The sequence below is a fragment of the Quercus suber genome, unplaced genomic scaffold (assembly GCF_002906115.3).
Source record: "Quercus suber isolate HL8 unplaced genomic scaffold, Cork oak 2.0 scaffold_606, whole genome shotgun sequence".
Lineage (NCBI taxonomy): Eukaryota > Viridiplantae > Streptophyta > Magnoliopsida > Fagales > Fagaceae > Quercus > Quercus suber.
Window position 1 is genome coordinate 112833 of NW_027070049.1, and position 16850 is coordinate 129682.

A 16850-nucleotide genomic window follows, 5' to 3' on the forward strand; every position below is an offset into this window, starting at 1 on the left:
TACAGTTGAAGAAAAAGTTAGCCGAGGAAGAACATGCTCAGAAGAGTGCTGACTCAACTTTGGAGAACACCCAAAGGCAAGCCGAGGAACAAAGGAAATGTCTGTGCGAGGCTAATGACCAACTGGCAACTTCCAAGGAACAGATATGAACTTTGAAGAAACAACTGGAAGAAGCTCAGAGGCTCAGAGACCAAGCTGAAAAAGCAAAGGCTGAGGCAGAGAAAGCAAAGGCAGAGGCTGAAAAAGAAAAAGACAAGGCCAAATAGCATGGATATGACATCGGCGTTGCTGAGATGGAGGATAACCTCCGGGCTGAGGTGCCCGCCATATGTCGAGCATACTGTGCTCAGACTTGGGAAGAAGCTCTCAACCAAACTGGGGTTGAATCTTCTTTCGAGCTGAGAAGGCCAGAAAACGTTTATTTTCCTCCGGCTATACGAGCCTCAAGCCCTTCTTCTAAACAAAAGGAGGCATCCTCCACAGTTGCTGATTCTGCTGAAGAAGCCCAAACTCAGAATCCTCTCCCTCTCAGTCAACAAGAGCAGCCTAAAGCACCTGAAGTTCCAAAGGATACTTCTTCGGACAAAGCAACAAAGGTGCCTAAAGATGGAGCAGCTTCTCAAAGTTTTGAGCAGGTTTTAGCTTCAACCATCTTACCTGCTAGAGAAGTTTCAAAGGAAAAAGAGAAAGAAGTTCTTCCTGAGGCAACTGGCAAAGCTCCCCAGTCCAAGCTCCAAATAAAATTAAAACCATAGTTAACGTAGTTAAATTCCCTTTATTTTCCATTTCATTTTTTTTTTTTTTGTTTAAGGATATTTTTAATGTGATGTATATTTTCCCTTTCTAAATTTATATGAGATGTTATTGCTTTATCTATCACTTGTACAATTTTCTGTACGAATATTCCTTGTTTTTACATGATCAAATGCCATAGAAGAATAAAATCTGATAATATAAGGGAAAACTTAATTTTATGTATGCTAATTGGAAACCAGAGTAGGCTATAACAGTGAACTCCACAGCACTACAAAGGCTTGCTTTTAATTCATTAAGAAGTGTCCAAATTTGAGAAAGTATTCTAAATATTTAAACCAGGGAGGTACTGAGCACCTTAAAATGCTTTAAGTGATGCTCATGGAGTTTGCTTTGATATACAATTTTAGTTGTACGGACCCAATTTAAGGGGCATTGATTTTTGCTAAGTTTGTTGTCCGAACAATCTGACATAACTTAGTTTCTGTTTAATACTTCAATAGATGTCAAAGGGTATTAATTTTCACTAAGTTTGTGGTTGAGAAACACAAGTTACAGAATCGGGATTGTAAAAGGAAGTCAAACGAAACTGTTCTTATTAATAGTAATACCTCTTTAGATTGCTTACATTCCAGGGATGGAGTACTGTTTTTTCATCTAAATCCTCCAAGTAGTACGTACCTATTCCTGCTACAGATGCAATACGATACGGTCCTTCCCAATTAGGCCCTAATTTTCTCCAGGTTGGATTTTTGGTAGTTCCCAAGACTTTTCTCAATACCAAATCTCCTAGGGCTAACGGCCTCAACTTTACATTTGCATCATAACCTTGCTTTAGTTTATGTTGGTAGTAGGCTAATTGAACCATTGAATTTTCTCGTCGTGCGTCTATCAAGTCTAGACTCTTCTTCAACAGTTCATTATTGCCATCCAAGGTGAAAGCACTAGTCCTTAGTGTAGGAAAACCCGTTTCAAGAGGAATTACAGCCTAAGCCCCATACGTCATTGAAAATGGGGTTTCCCTTGTTGACCATCAAGGCGTTGTTCGATATGTCCAAAGGACATGTGGCAGCTCCTCCACCCATTTTCTTTTTGCATCATCCAACCTTTTTTTAAGCCCACTCACTATGACCTTGTTGACAGCCTCAGCCTACCCGTTTCCCTGTAGATAGGCAGGAGTAGAGTATCTATTCTTTATCCCCAAATCGAAACAGTACTTCCTAAAAGCATTACTATCAAATTGAAGACCATTATCCGAGATGAGAGCTTGAGGAACCCCGAATCGAGTAATGATATTTTTCTAGACAAACCTCTTAACATCCACATCCCTGATATTGGCCAGCGGCTCAGTTTCGACCCATTTCGTAAAATAGTCTGTGCCAACCAGTAGATATTTTTTATTTCCTACTAGTTTAGGGAAAGGGCCAACAATATCTAAGCCCCATTGAGCAAAAGACCAAGGACTAGAAAGAGGATTAAGGATTCCCCCTAGCTGATGGATGTTTGGTGCGAACTTTTGACATTGGTCACATTTTTTAACATACTCCTATGCTTCTTTTTGCATGCTCGACCACCAATTCCCTTGAGTAATTGCCTGATGAGATAAAGATTTTCCTCTAATGTGACTCCCACAAATTCCTTCATGCAGTTCTTCTAGGAGTACCTCTAATGCTTCGGGATGTACACAAAGCAAATATGGCCCAGAAAAAGAACGTTTGTACAACTTTTTATCCTCCGACAGCCAAAACCGAGGAGCTTTCCTTCATATCTTTTCAGCTTCTGATTTATCTTCAGGCAGTATATCCTTTTCAAGGAATAACATTATAGGATCCATCCAACTATGCGCCAAATTGATTTGATGGACCTGAAGCAAGTCTCCCGTTATTGGGGTAGGTGTGTTTAAGTCTTCAACCATTATCACTCGGGGTAAGTTTTGTGCCGAGGAGGTAACAAGGGTAGCCAAAGAGTCTGCATGGGCATTTCCACTTCTAAGGACATGGGATAATTCAAAAAACTCAAAATTTACTTGCATACGCCTAACCTAGCCCAAGTACTCCTGCATTCTTGTGTCCCGAGCTTCCAATTCCCCTCTAACCTGGCCCACGACCAGCCTTGAATCCGAGAACATCTCCACTATTCTTCCACCCAGTTTCTTGACCATCGTCATCCCCATTAATAATGCTTCATACTTTGCCTCGTTGTTAATAGCTAAGAATCCCAACATTCAAGACTTCTTGATAATGACCTTTTCAAGAGATACCAGAACCAGCCCCACTCCTGACCCCCACTGGTTTGCTGCTCTATCCACATAACCTCTCCAGGGTGAAGCATGTTGCGCAGAGATAAGGCCAACCGATTTTTCATCCATGCCATGTTGACTCGCTTCTATTTCCTTAGGGCCTTCAACAAATTCAGCCACTAGGTCGGCGAGAATCTGACCCTTCACAGAGGTGCAAGGCATATACTTAATATCAAAAGCTCCTAAAATTGTGCCCCACTTGGCAATCCTGCCAGTGTAGTCTGCACTTCGAAGTATTGATTTAAGCGGATACTGAGTTAGGATGACCATAGTGTATGCCTGGAAATAATGGGGAAGTTTCCTTATAGCGTGCACCACTGCCAAAATGGCTTTTTCTAATGGCAAATAACGCACCTCGGCCTCATGAAGCGACTTGCTTACGTAGTAGACTAGCCGTTGTACGCCATTATCTACTCGTATCAGAACAAAGCTTATGGCATAAGTGGCTATCGCCAAGTAGGAAAAAAGAACCTCATCCATCTCAAGACTAGACATAATGGGTAGCCGAAATAGATACTCTTTAAGCTGTTGAAATGCTAGCGCACACTCCTCGGTCCATTCGAATCCTTTCCATTTATGGAGTAAAAGGAAAAAAGGTATGCACCTATCCGCTGACCTGGATATGAATCTATTCAAGGCAATAGTCATCCCAGTCAATCTCTGGACCTCCTTGGGATTCCAAGGTGGTTGCAAGCTATTTATGGCTTTAATTTAATCGGGGTTCACTTCAATTCCTTGGTAAGTTACCATGTAGCCCAAAAACTTCCCTAAACCTACTCCAAACAAACATTTGGATGCATTTAGTCGCAACTTATGCTTCCTCGAGATCTCAAAAACACTTGCGAGGTCTGTCACATGCTCGAACACCATCTTACTCTTCACAACCATATCATCAATATAGACCTCAACGCTCCTGCCCAACTGTGGCTCAAACATTTTCGTCATCATCCATTGATAAGTAGACCCTGCATTCTTCAAGCCAAAGGGCATTACCTTGTAGTGATAGTTTTCAGTGGGAGTGAGAAAAGCTGTTTTTTCTTGATCGTCCAATGCTAGTGGGATTTGATGATAGCCCTGAAAGGCGTCTAGGAAACTCATCCGAGGATGGCCTACCGTTGCATCCACCAACTGATCAATACGAGGCATGGGGAAAGGATCCTTTGGGCAAGCTTTATTAAGATCGGTGAAGTCTACACATACACACCACTTGCCATTTTTCTTTTTCACTACAATCATATTGGCTAACCATTGGGGATAAAACACATCCTTGATAGCCCCTGCTCGCTTAAGCTTTGTTATCTCATCTCTGATAGCTTCGGCATGCACTCTGGATGGGCGCCGAGGTGGTTGTTTCTTCAGAGTAATAGAGGGGTTAACATTCAAATGATGGCAAATGAAGTTTGGATCCTCCCTTGGGGCTTCATAAGCATTTCATGCAAATACATCAATATTTCTCCTAAGGATCTCAACCAATTGCTCCTTCTCCAACAAAGGCAACTGTGCCCCAACCTGAAAGAACTTTTCCGGATCATCCCCAACACTCACCCTTTCCAAACTCTCACACTCTGCTTTATCGGCAGGTTTGCTGAAGAGGGTCACCAGGGTCTTTGATTGCTATAAACCATTCTCGGCAATGGCCAAAGTATCCTTCTCAGGCTGATGTTGAATAACCGTTATCAAGCACTGCCTAGCCATAAATTGGTTTCCCAATATTTCTAACACCCGCCCTCCTGGCGGATATTTCACCTTTTGATGAAGCATGGAAGAAACAGCTCCTAAGGTATGCAGCCAAGGCCTGCCCAATATAGCCATACATGGAGAGAAAGCATCCACCACGATAAAGTCCACCTCCACTACTTCTGAGCCAGTCTGGATGGGTAATCTTATCAGACCCATCGGAATGACTAATCTACCTTCAAAACTCACCAAAGGGGAATTGTAGGCTGTCAAATCCTAGGGTTTCAAATTTAGCCCCTTATAAAGATCAGGGTACATAACCTCGGCTGCACTTCCTTCGTCAACCATCACTCTTCTCACATCATACCTCCCAATCCTAAGTGTAACCACCAAAGCATCATCATGCAGTTGAATGGTTCCCGCCTTATCTTCATCCGAAAAACCCAATACCAATGGAGTGCCCGTTTTGACCTTCTTCGGCATTGAACTGGAGCCCTCATCCAAGCAATGAGACACAGACATTACCCTGGAAGGGCAAGACCCAGTTCTTCCTAGGGCAGCAAATATGACGTTTATCGTGCCTAAGGGGGGTCTTGAAGAAGCATCTCCCTGAAATGTCGAACTTGCCTGGCTTCCTCGGCTACTAGAATGATGCAAAAGATGGGTCAATTTCCCTTCTCGCACCAATTGATCCAAATGGTCCCACATATTTCTGCAATCTTCAGTAGTATGTCCATGATCTTAATGATATTGGCAGTAAATGTTTTGATTACGTTTCGCAGGATTCCCTGCCATCTTGTTGGGCCATTTAAAGAATGGCTCTTTTTTTATCTTCTCTATAACCTGTTGTACTGGTTCTCGGAATACGGCATTAACCACCTGGGAGTTGGCAGATCCTGGTTGCCCCCCAAAATCCTTCCAAGGTTAATTATTATTATACCGGTCCGACCTGAAGTCCCTTCTCTCTTGAGGGATTACTTTGTCCTTTCCTCTACCCTGTATTTGATCCTCCTTTACCATTCTATACTTATCAATCCGATCCATAAGCTGACGCAAGTTGGTAATAGGTTTACCGATCAGAGATTTCCTCAGATCATGCTCGGCCAGAAGGCCAGCCTTAAAGGTATTAATAGCCACGTCATCATAGTTTCCATCTATTTCGTTGAACATTTCCTAGTATCTATCAGAATAGGCCTTCAAGGTTTCCCCTTCTCGCATGGACATGGATAATAACCATCCCAAGGGCTGAGGAACCCTCCTGTAGGTGATAAAGCGAGCACCAAAAGCTTGGGTGAGCTTCTCAAAGGAATCAATGGAGTTCGCTCTTAGACCGTTGAACCATCTCATCGCCACTAGATCCAGGCTAGATAGGAAGACCTTACACATCAAGGCCTCGTCCTTTGCATGAACGGCTATTCTTTAACTGAAATGGCTAACATGTTCCACTAGATCTGTTCGACCATTATAAATGGTGAACGTGAGCTGATGGAATCACTGAGGAAGATTTGCATCCTCAATACTTCGCGTGAAGGGCGATTTAGAAACTTGACTCAACGCTTTGTTCAGGGCGTCATTCCCTAAACCTTTGCGAGGTGGACTCTTATATTTTTGTCTATGGTGGTACTCCTCATCATAGGAAAAAGATTCACTGGGTGGAGTTCTTGACCTTTGTCTATAACTGGTGTCATCTGACTCCTTAGAGGATTACCTAGAGTTATGAAACATGCGTCTTCGCCGCTCGTGTCGCAATTCTCTTTTCAATTTGTTAATCTCACGTTGCATGTCTCTATCATTCTTTACATGGGAAATATGGTTTTTCCCTTGAGAATGACTTCTATCAATGTGGGTTGTTCGCACACTTCCCTCACGATTCCTTCTTTGTTCAAGGGTTACCAACGAATTATCATGCTGAGACCCCCTGGATTCTGCCTAGTGTGGGTTAACATCCACCTGCTGTGGGCCCACAACTGCCTGCTGCAATGCTCCCCCTTCCATCACAACCGCTGCACTTACCTTTCCCAACAAATAGATCAAGTTCTGCCCCACGGTGGGCGCCAATTATAGGGACTCAATTTGGATTGGACCCAGAATAGGGATAGGTTTCTAGCCCAACAAGCCTAAACAATAAATTTGTAAAGAGTAAGTGCAAGAATTAGTTCTATTATGTAGGAAAAAAATATCATAGTAACTGAATCAAGAACATTCAATATCGACCAACCGGGAAAATATTATCCTCGACCTCACTTTTAGGGGTTTCTGGGATTTCTCTTTTATATCTTAGGGTTACGATATTTTAGTCTTTCTTTCTCTCTTTTCTGTTTTTCGACCTCCTTTCTTCAGGCCACCTTCCCCCGTTATATATCACAACCCTCATCTCGATTTCATTATACACGTGTAAGTTAAATTCTAGGAACACCTTCCTATCCCATCCAACACCTCCCAGAACCTTCAATCAGCAGCCATAAGGCTACTTGATTACTGTTCAAGTATCACCTCTACATTAATGCGGCCAGAGAGTTAACTAGGAAGCATTTAATGTGGAGGTAGCAGCTTTAAAAGATATTTCTTATCTCTCTCTGCTCCTCCCTTATTATATATTCATCTTTTAGTTCTAATACAACTTTGCGAAGTATCCTAAATAGTAAGATAGTTACATCTACCTCGGATCATTGTATCCGAGATAGATTTTATCCTCGGACGCGTTTTGGGCCATTATATATGATTTTCATCTCTTCTTCTTGTACTATTCTCACCGTGTCTTTATTTGTGTCTTTATTTAACCATCCACGGATAGATGAACGTCCTCGAACTGGGCCATTGGGCTATAAGACCATTTCCTACGATTTCAACATCACCTTTTTGGATAACCGGCCCCACACATTTATTTTTAGTTATGGTCGATTACAATCTCATATTTTATTATTTTATTTTGACCTATAGAAAATTGACATCTCAATAATTGTGTATTGTGAAATTTGTTGTGTCAGTATAACAATATATGTACCAGCTCAAATAAATATATATATATATTTTTTTTTAAAAAAGAGCACAAACCGATGGTTTGAAAAAAAGAAAAAGAAAAGAAAGGGCTAATGAAGTGATAAATAGTATATATTGAATAAATCAAAAAGTATTGTAGCTACTTTAGTAGCTTTTACACATTCACGCAATAAGTGTTACAACATTTTCACAAAATATTTATTTTCAGTTGTGGTTAGTCAGAGTCTCATATTTTATTATTTTATTTTGACTTATAAAAAATTGACACCTCAATAATTGTGAAAATATTGTGAAATTTGTTGTATTAGTATAACAATACTTTTATTTTTAATTGTGGTTATTTCCAGTATGATATTTTATTTTGACCTATAAAGAATTAATATTTCAATAATTGCGAAAATATTGTGACAATTTGTTGTGTTAACTAACAGTATATATAAAAAATAAAATAAAAAAAGAGTTGACTGGGTGATATTGCCCAAAAAACAAAAAAGCCCAGTGAATAGTGCAAATTGAACATACCAAAAAAAAAAAATGTAGCTATTACTATAGCTTCACACATTCACACATTTGTTATAAAAGTGTTGTAAAAAATGTTGTAAATATAACACTTCTTTTTCCATAATACCTTTATTTTTAGTTGTGATTGATTTTAGTATGATATTTTATTTTGACCTATAAGAAATTAACACTTCAACAATTACACATTCACACTTTTGTTATGAAAGTGTTGTGAAAAATGTTGTAGATGAAAAATGTTATAGATATTACACTTTTTTTTTCACCATACCTTTATTTAGTTGTAATTGATTTTAGTATGATATTTTATTTTGACCTATAAGGAATTAACACTTTAACAATTATAAAAATATTGTGATAATTTATTGTGATAACTAACAACTCTATATAAATAAAATAATAGAAATGAGTGGACCAGACGATAATGCCCAAAAAAAAGAAAAAGAAAAAGAAAAAAGCAGCGAAACAGTGCAAAGTATTGCATAAATCAAAATACTGTAGTTTTTTTTTTTACTGTTGCTTTAGCGCATTCGCGCTTCATATATAGATACTATGATTGCTAGTGTGTTCTGTAAGTCCAAAATTTTTCTTTAAACAGTTTAACAAATAAATAAATAAATAAATTTCATTAAACAAAACCCTTTTTTATGCTTTTTTTTTTTTTTGGAGAAACTTTTATGCTTTTTTTTAATTGTTCTTATTAAGGAAAATGCATCCAAGTCCAACACGCACTTATGTGTAAAAGTTTATCCAAGATGACGCGGATTAGCGATTAATAAAGAGAGATGCTACATTTACAACAATTTATAATATTTTTACAACAAATTACATATGGTTAGTTGTTATTGGTTCAAATTTGAAACTAACACTAAGATTACTTTTTTGCCCCAACAATAACAACCAGTAACAACCTGCCACTTAGGATTTGTTGTAAAAATATTGTAGATATATCATTTCTCATTAATAAAAGAGAGGTAAAAAAAAAAAAAAAAATACAAGCATAAGGAAAACACAATCCCAACTTTCCACGTGGACATCCACTTTTTAATCTCAGTACTCTGTCGAAACTCGAAACCTTAAAAAAGTTTTTAAAAAACAAAAAGAAAAAAACAGAGAAGAAGCCCTAATCTAAAATGAGTCGATCTCTGGTGGCCTAGGTTTTCCTCATCAGAAAAGCCATGGTGTTCTACTTCAAAGCTCGACCAGAGGCTGGCGATTTCACTATTTTCATGGGCCCCGACAAGTTCAAGAACGAGGAGCTCAACAAATACGGCTTCCCCGAAGACATTTGGTTTTTCCAATTTTCATTACCTATTCACAACAATAATTCTCCCTTTTTGATTTTTGTGTATTAATTACTGGTTTCTAAGTTAGTTAGTACAACATTGCACTTTTGATCTTAGTAGGGTTTGTTTGTTTGTTTGTTTGTTTCTAGTGTCCGCATGGATAAAATGTCTTCAGCCCATGTTTATATAAGACTGCACAAAGGTCAGACTATTGATGATATTAGTGAAGATGTATTGGAGGATTGTGTTCAGCTTGTCAAAGCAAATACCATCCAAGGCAAACCATCTGATTACTATCATTTTGTTTATTTTTATTCTTTTTTGTGTTCAAAGAATCATTGTGTAGCAAACCCACATCAATTTGGGCCAAAATAAACGGAGCGTAAAACAAGGTGGGCCTAAAGCCCTTTTATTTTTTTTGTTTGTTATTTTAGCTGAGTGGGCCTAAACTCATTCATTGATACTCCTTGATTGATATCAAGAAATCAGATGGATGGTATTAAATGGGTAATTGCCCAAATTAAAATTAAAATTAAAATTAGCTTTCAAATAAGTGAATAGCAGTCAAGTAAATTGAAATATAAAAAATTACGATTGTACCCCTAGTCTACTTTTCTTTGTTCTCCCCTCCCCTGCTCAGTCTTCCCGATCTGATCTTTAGAGCTAAAAGCTTTACCCAAATTTCGCACTCCAAAATCACCGTTGACCCGCGCACGGCGCCGTTTTGAGCTTTGGCGGACAAGTCCTCACCTCATATCTCATTCTCTCTTGTCAGGTACACCTTCATTTTTTATTTTTTATTTTGGTTTCTAATTCTGTTCCTATAATTTTATTTTTTTTTTGATAAGTAATTCCTATAATTTTATCAAATCGAATTGCATATGTCATGAACTTATTAATTCCATTTCATGGTCAATATGTCCATTGAATCATTGTAAATGGCTATGAAAATATATGTATATATGTGTATATATTTATATCATTACTGGTTCTGGGTCATATTTAGTTTTCAAAAGGTGACAATATTACATTAAAGAAGAATAAGAAGTAACAATCAACACTTAGGATTTGCTTGGAATCAGAACCAAACAGGAAAACCTAGGAATCGGCACCTAGTATTTGGAAATTTCCAACATAAAATTTCATTCCTCAATAATCTATTAATCTGTCTTCTATGTTTACTTGAGACTTTTTTAAATAGGCTTTTAGGAGTACATCAATAAGGAATATATATATGTGTGTGTGTGTGTGTGTGTAAACGTAATCCCACTAATCATATAACAGAATAAAATTACATCAAGGGAAATTCAAATTAGTACTAATTTTGGTCAATTATTGTTTTGGGTTAGTGGTGTAGATACGGTAGATCAGGGTCTAGTTGATGCTGGCTCTTCTTTGTTGATCTTAGTACAATTTAACTCTCATCGTCCCTTCCAATGAATTAGGTAGTACTGAACTCCTCCATTTCCGGAAACAAACAACATGCTCATTCAAAATTCTTTACATGTTGGCGAAATGTTTGATGGTGCTGGATGAGTCATAGGGTTTGTAATGGGATCATGGGAAAGCTGGTGGGAAGTATCATATGGGGTAATAGCTAGACCTTTATAAGCAGCCAAATTCTCAATATTAAAGGTGGAACAACTTTTGTAATCAGTTGGAAAATCATTAATTACGTGCATTTCGTCCAACCCGTTTCGAAACTTTTGAGTGGTCCAACACTAACGGCTTTGTGGGGAAACTGTTTGGGCCTAATTGGAACCATGATATAATCTCCTACTTGAAATTCCATATAATATGATTTTGTTTGAGTTTGGTAGCGGTCATTGCTTGTTTGAGATTGTTTACTGATCTCATGATGTAATTCATGATGACTATGTGTTCCTTCTGAGCCATGTACTAATTGAAATTTCTTTGCTCATTTCCCTCTCTATCCCTTTTAGGCTTAAAATGCTTTTTCTCAATAGCCTATTTAGGTTGTACTATCCTATAGTCAACCTCACTCACCTTAGGTAGATTCCATTCCCAGGGAGTTTGACTTGAGATGGGATGGTCCAAATGCAACCTAGGTTAAGGTCTCCCTTACAACCTTCATCTGTGTCCTCAATTTCATTGTTAGTCTCATAAAATAATTATTCTAGATCTTCCTAATCACTTTATTTCCTTTGCTCATAAATGATGAGAACTTTATTGGGGCACTTGGCAGCAACACAACTAAAGCCCTGACATTTAAAGCATTTGAATCGAGAATTCAGAGTGAGGGGTCTACTATCCAATTTTTCCCTTTTCATATACTAATTGACACATTACTGGAGTTAGGCTTGGATTGTGATGAAACTACTGGTGGTTTACTACCAGAAGACTGAAGGTTACTTGAGTATCAAGTGTTAGGTTGCTTAACACTGTGACTTGATGATTGTTTCATAGTTTTGGACAAGGGTGTAGGCCTGGTCTAAGGTGGTGACCTCGCGGGGAACTAACTCTTCCTAGAAGTTGTCACTTAGGCCTCTCCTAAATCTAGGCAATGTCATCAGCTCATCTTCAACCATGTTGCACCTCATCTTATACTCGTGAAATAGTGCCATGTGCTTAGCCACGGGCCTGCTACCATGTTGAACCTCGTATTATACTCCTTAAGCCTCTCCTTTTTTCTACTCAGTCAGTAATAGCAGGTTGGTTCCTCCTAATGATTTAGATTTAAGCATGAAAGTAAGAACCAGATTCCTGCTGCTAATGGAAGTTCGAAATTCAAATTAGCACTACTTTTGGTGTTTGCATCCCCCCCCCCCTCTTTTTTTTTCTCTGTTGGGAATTTAATTTCTTGTTTATTAGTCATCCAACCTTGCTCTCATATTTCTGAGCTTCATTGTTAACTATATGATTATTGTTCATAGGTTTCAAAGTTATGAACTGGATACAGCGCAAGATCTATCTTTACAATGTCACTTTTGGGCTCTACATGTTGGATTGGTGGGAGCGTTATCTTTTCAGTATCCTTTATTACATAACTTTCTCTAAGGATCTGATCTGCTTAATATATATGTGTGTGTGTGTGTGTGTGTGTGTCTTATTGAAAGTTTCAATTCAAAGTGACTTGCGCTTTGGTGTGATGTAGTATTTTTGCTCTTGCTCACATGTAGATGAAATTGCAAAAACCATGATCAAATTTGGATTACTTTCATGAATTTGACCAGTGTCTAAATAATAATAATAATAAAATGAACGTTTTGCAGGTGCCATGTAATAATTCTTGTTGCTTTAATGATTTGGTTGGGTAGCCCAGGGCTTTGTAAAATCTGCCATGGAACTAAGAACTGGAGTTTTAATTTCAAGTTCCTCTTACAATTTAGTTTGTGAAAATGAGATTCATGAACATGTGCTCAGTTTGTTTGCCATGCTTCTAACATAATCTAACAAATAGTTATATAAGTTTGTTTTGTGAGGCAAAAATGAAAAGTAAGTTTGACATCTGATTTGTAGAGTGTTGTCTTGTTGGTTTCATGTGCCACATCAACCGAAAGTAATCTCCCTGCCCTCTGCATATGATATTGCCCTTGAGTTCCTAAACTTTACCAGATACGTTGGTGATTGTCTTGATGTGGTTCGTTCTTTACAATGGATCACGATATGTGACTGAGTTCTGCAAGAGGTATCTAAATAACCTTTATTCTGGTTCCTTTCTGCTAGCATAACTACCACACCCCTGCTTCACAAATCAGTCACTTTGTACTTGGTTACTTTGGCGTGGGACTTATTAAGGTCATGCTGATTTTCTTTGCAGTTATTATGTGTTGATTATCTTTCATGCATTATGTAAGTTTTTGCATATCAAATGCCATGATTGGGGATTTGGAGATCATAGAGTTCATGTCTGATTCAGCATGGTTAATATACAGAGTCTTTTTTATAATAACCTTGTTACTATTTAAAGTTGAATTTTGGTTGGTTCAGAAGAAAGAAAGAATGATAAAAGCTAGCCTGGAGAAGCTTGCCAGTTATTTAATGGCAGTATGCGAAAATTCGCCCACCACTTAATGTTCCAGGCATTGCCTTAGAGAAGTAGATTATTTGATAGTATCGAATTTTGCTCCATAAGGGAGTTTCAGAATCTCAGTTCATATCAGTTTTTGTAATGTTTGACTTGGTTTAATTCACAGATGACTCTTCTGTATATATATTTTCTTTCAAATGTCAGGAGAAAATCTCTTTGAATAGCACTGTTTTGCACAATTATCAATGTAGCAGATACTTAATGATACTGGATCAGCTAATAAAAGAAGAAAGGGGGAGGGGGAGGGGGAGGGGGAGGGAGAGGGTGCTCTCGGGCTAATGTTCACAGTACTGTGGCAAGTTGATGTTTATTCTATGTATCGGTTCTATAAATTGGAGTATTCTTATGTTAGTGCAAAATTTTTTAGGTGAGAATTGTTGTTCCCTGCATTGAATTTGGTGAATCAAATCCTTAAAATGTTTGTCTATGTGCTAGGTGGGGTTGGCATATTGAACCTGATTGGCAGAATTCAGCGGCAGGAATACATGGGAGTTGAGAGCTGCTGGAAGTACAATGCATTGCATATGCCTTCTTTCTTCCATTTCCTTTCCCCCCCAAATTCCTACATTGGATTTCTTGTGTTATGTATACTCCCAAGGCAAAAAAATCTTTGCTATGCTTTGTACTAATTCTTTATATTCCTTAGTCTTTGTTATATATGCTTTCCATGTCAAACATATTTTGATGAGAAAATGTTGTTACATGTGGCTGCCCAGAGATTCGACAACTTGTTGAGACTTGAGAGTTCAAATTACTATTATTTTAAAATTATGGATAGAAATTGATAATTTGATACATGCCCAATCATGGATAGAAATTATTAAGGGTCCGTTTAGAATCTGCTTATTTTGCTGAAACTAAAAAAATTTTGTTACTGTAGATAAAAGTAAAAGTTAGCTGAAATAGTACAGTGGGACCTATAAATAATACTAGAATATGTAATGAGATCTATGAATAATAGAAAAATAACCTGAATGTTAAAATAAGTTGGCAAAAATATTTTTTGCCAAATGGACACTAAAATAAAAACCTAGAGTTTATTATTATTATATAATTACCTTTTTGAATTTATATCTATATTAAACTGACTTTTATTTGTCTTATTTTTTTGAAAGAAAAAAAAAAGTTTAGAGAGTAAAATTTTTGTAACCTTTTTAATTTTTCTTTTGTAAATCTATTTTCCAACTCTTGTTCTCTCTCAAATCTATATCCTTAAAATAAATAAAATTTTCAAGTTTTCAATCACATTCTCTCTCAAGAGAAGAGAAAAAAAAAATGTTGTACATTTTAGTTAGTTCAATTGATAAAGTTTCTAATGATTGAATAAAAGGTTTAAGTTTTAATCTCTGCTTACACCAAAAACTGATTGGTGTTTGCTTGCTCACTCCTAATTGCAAGAGATCGTAGTAATATAATTCTCGAAATATTGTGGTCAAACCACAAGGAGCAAGATAAATTCAAAGACAATATAATTGAACAATAATTTGAATATATTTGGTGATTGTTGACAATAATAATAATAATAATAACTAATTTAAATCGATAATGTAAATACCAGGGTATCAGGTGTTTACTTATATCGATATAAACTTTTTTGTGATCTAAGACAATATATATTTCGTAATTGATTTTTTTTATTCAATTAAAAACTTGTGATTAAGTTGAATTAAGACAATTTAAGAACGCAAGATAACCTAGATTAATAATGCAATTAGAATAGTTTTTAGAAAAACTCATTCACTTTAAAACATGATTTCTATTTGAAACTATTAGAAATTCATCTAAACAATAAAAAAAACACGATTGAACTTATTGAAAGCATAGAAGAATTAATATATCAAAAGAAATCTAATTAAACAATCAAATATATTATTATCTAAAATCTTAGAAAGAATCACATTGAATAATCATACTGTACAGAAGAAACATAACCCCTGGTCCAAGCAAAGAGTTTAGGCTACCATTAGAGAAAGGAAAATACAATATTTTTCTCCCCAAAATTCGTTCTTCATAGCCTCCATCCAAAACCCTAGTGCCAAAGTGTCCAAAGAAAAATAAAACTATTATTATTTTAATTTATGTCCATATTTACAACAACAACTTGTGAGTTAGTTTCGACCTTCAAAAATTGTGAATTTTTAAAAAAACTCAAAACTGGAAAGTTGTAGATATTTAAGTCACGGTTCCAACTCATATAGCCTTGTGTCAATTGGATTTTTGAAGAGAGAGATATGCCCAAAATATTGATCAATGCTCAAATCTGATTTTTCCTTTTCAGCTTCTACCTCTTTGATTTTTTTTCCTTATTTGAAGCTTCCAAACATGGTAGATGACCCAAGCACTCTAGTTGCGCCTCCTTAGACATTTAAGCATAGTCCTTTAGCTCCTCTATAATTCTAGTTTGACCTTCATTATCTCACAAACTTCCGTAAACTCATATTTTTCACATAATTACCTGAAAGTATAAGGTTACATACAATGAATGATATCTTATTCAAAAAATTATGTAAAGATAAATAATAAGGACTAATGCAAATCATGATTTAATTACACAAATTAAGCATAGTAATAAGGAGATAACGTCTACATAAATATATAATAGGTATACATTTTAAGGCATTGTCAGTGTCTTGGTTGGATGATAAATCTGACATTAACAAACAAATCAAATAGGTACATAGTAATAGTACTAGTAAGGGTTGCACGTGCAGCTCATTTAGTGAAAAAAAAACTTGGAAAAATTTTATTTTTGAAGTAGTATCAAATCATATATTTAAATTTATGATATTTATTTAACATGTGACTATCTATTTAGTATGATAATTTCTTAGAGCCTATTTATTAAAGATAGTATCTACTTACAAAAAAATTATACTAAGAATAATAAAAAATGTTGTCATCTTCCAACAATAAACAACTTAGTTTTGATAAAACATTGTCACAATATTTATATTTTTGCAATAAATGATGACATATGCTACAATTGAAACTCTTCATCAAACTAAATACCTACAACCATTTGCAATGAATATTTTGTTATTCATACTTCATTTTTTATCATTTTATTTTATAAGCCTAACTACGATGCTTGGTTTACTTAATTTTTTATGAACACTTTTTTAAGAAATAAAAATAAATAAATAAATAAATAACAAAAGACATATGTCATTGAAGATTTTACTAAATAAAATTATAAAAATTGTGGGTTCTAATTAGCTCAACTAGTAAAGTCTCTGATGGTTGAATAAGAGATCTGGAATTCAAT

The 16850-nt window shown here is 36.3% G+C and overlaps 1 protein-coding gene across 1 annotated transcript; it reads left to right on the plus strand.

Annotated features, from left to right (window-relative positions):
• Positions 1 to 10114: 10114 nt before the first annotated feature.
• On the plus strand, positions 10115 to 14312 carry LOC112001914 (uncharacterized). The gene is made up of 4 exons (XM_024034084.2): positions 10115 to 10309; positions 12429 to 12524; positions 13111 to 13183; positions 14021 to 14312. Exons 2-4 carry the CDS (start codon positions 12440 to 12442, stop codon positions 14079 to 14081), a joined length of 219 nt encoding a protein of 72 aa, XP_023889852.1. The 5' UTR covers positions 10115 to 10309; positions 12429 to 12439; the 3' UTR covers positions 14082 to 14312.
• The last annotated feature ends 2538 nt before the right edge of the window (positions 14313 to 16850 follow it).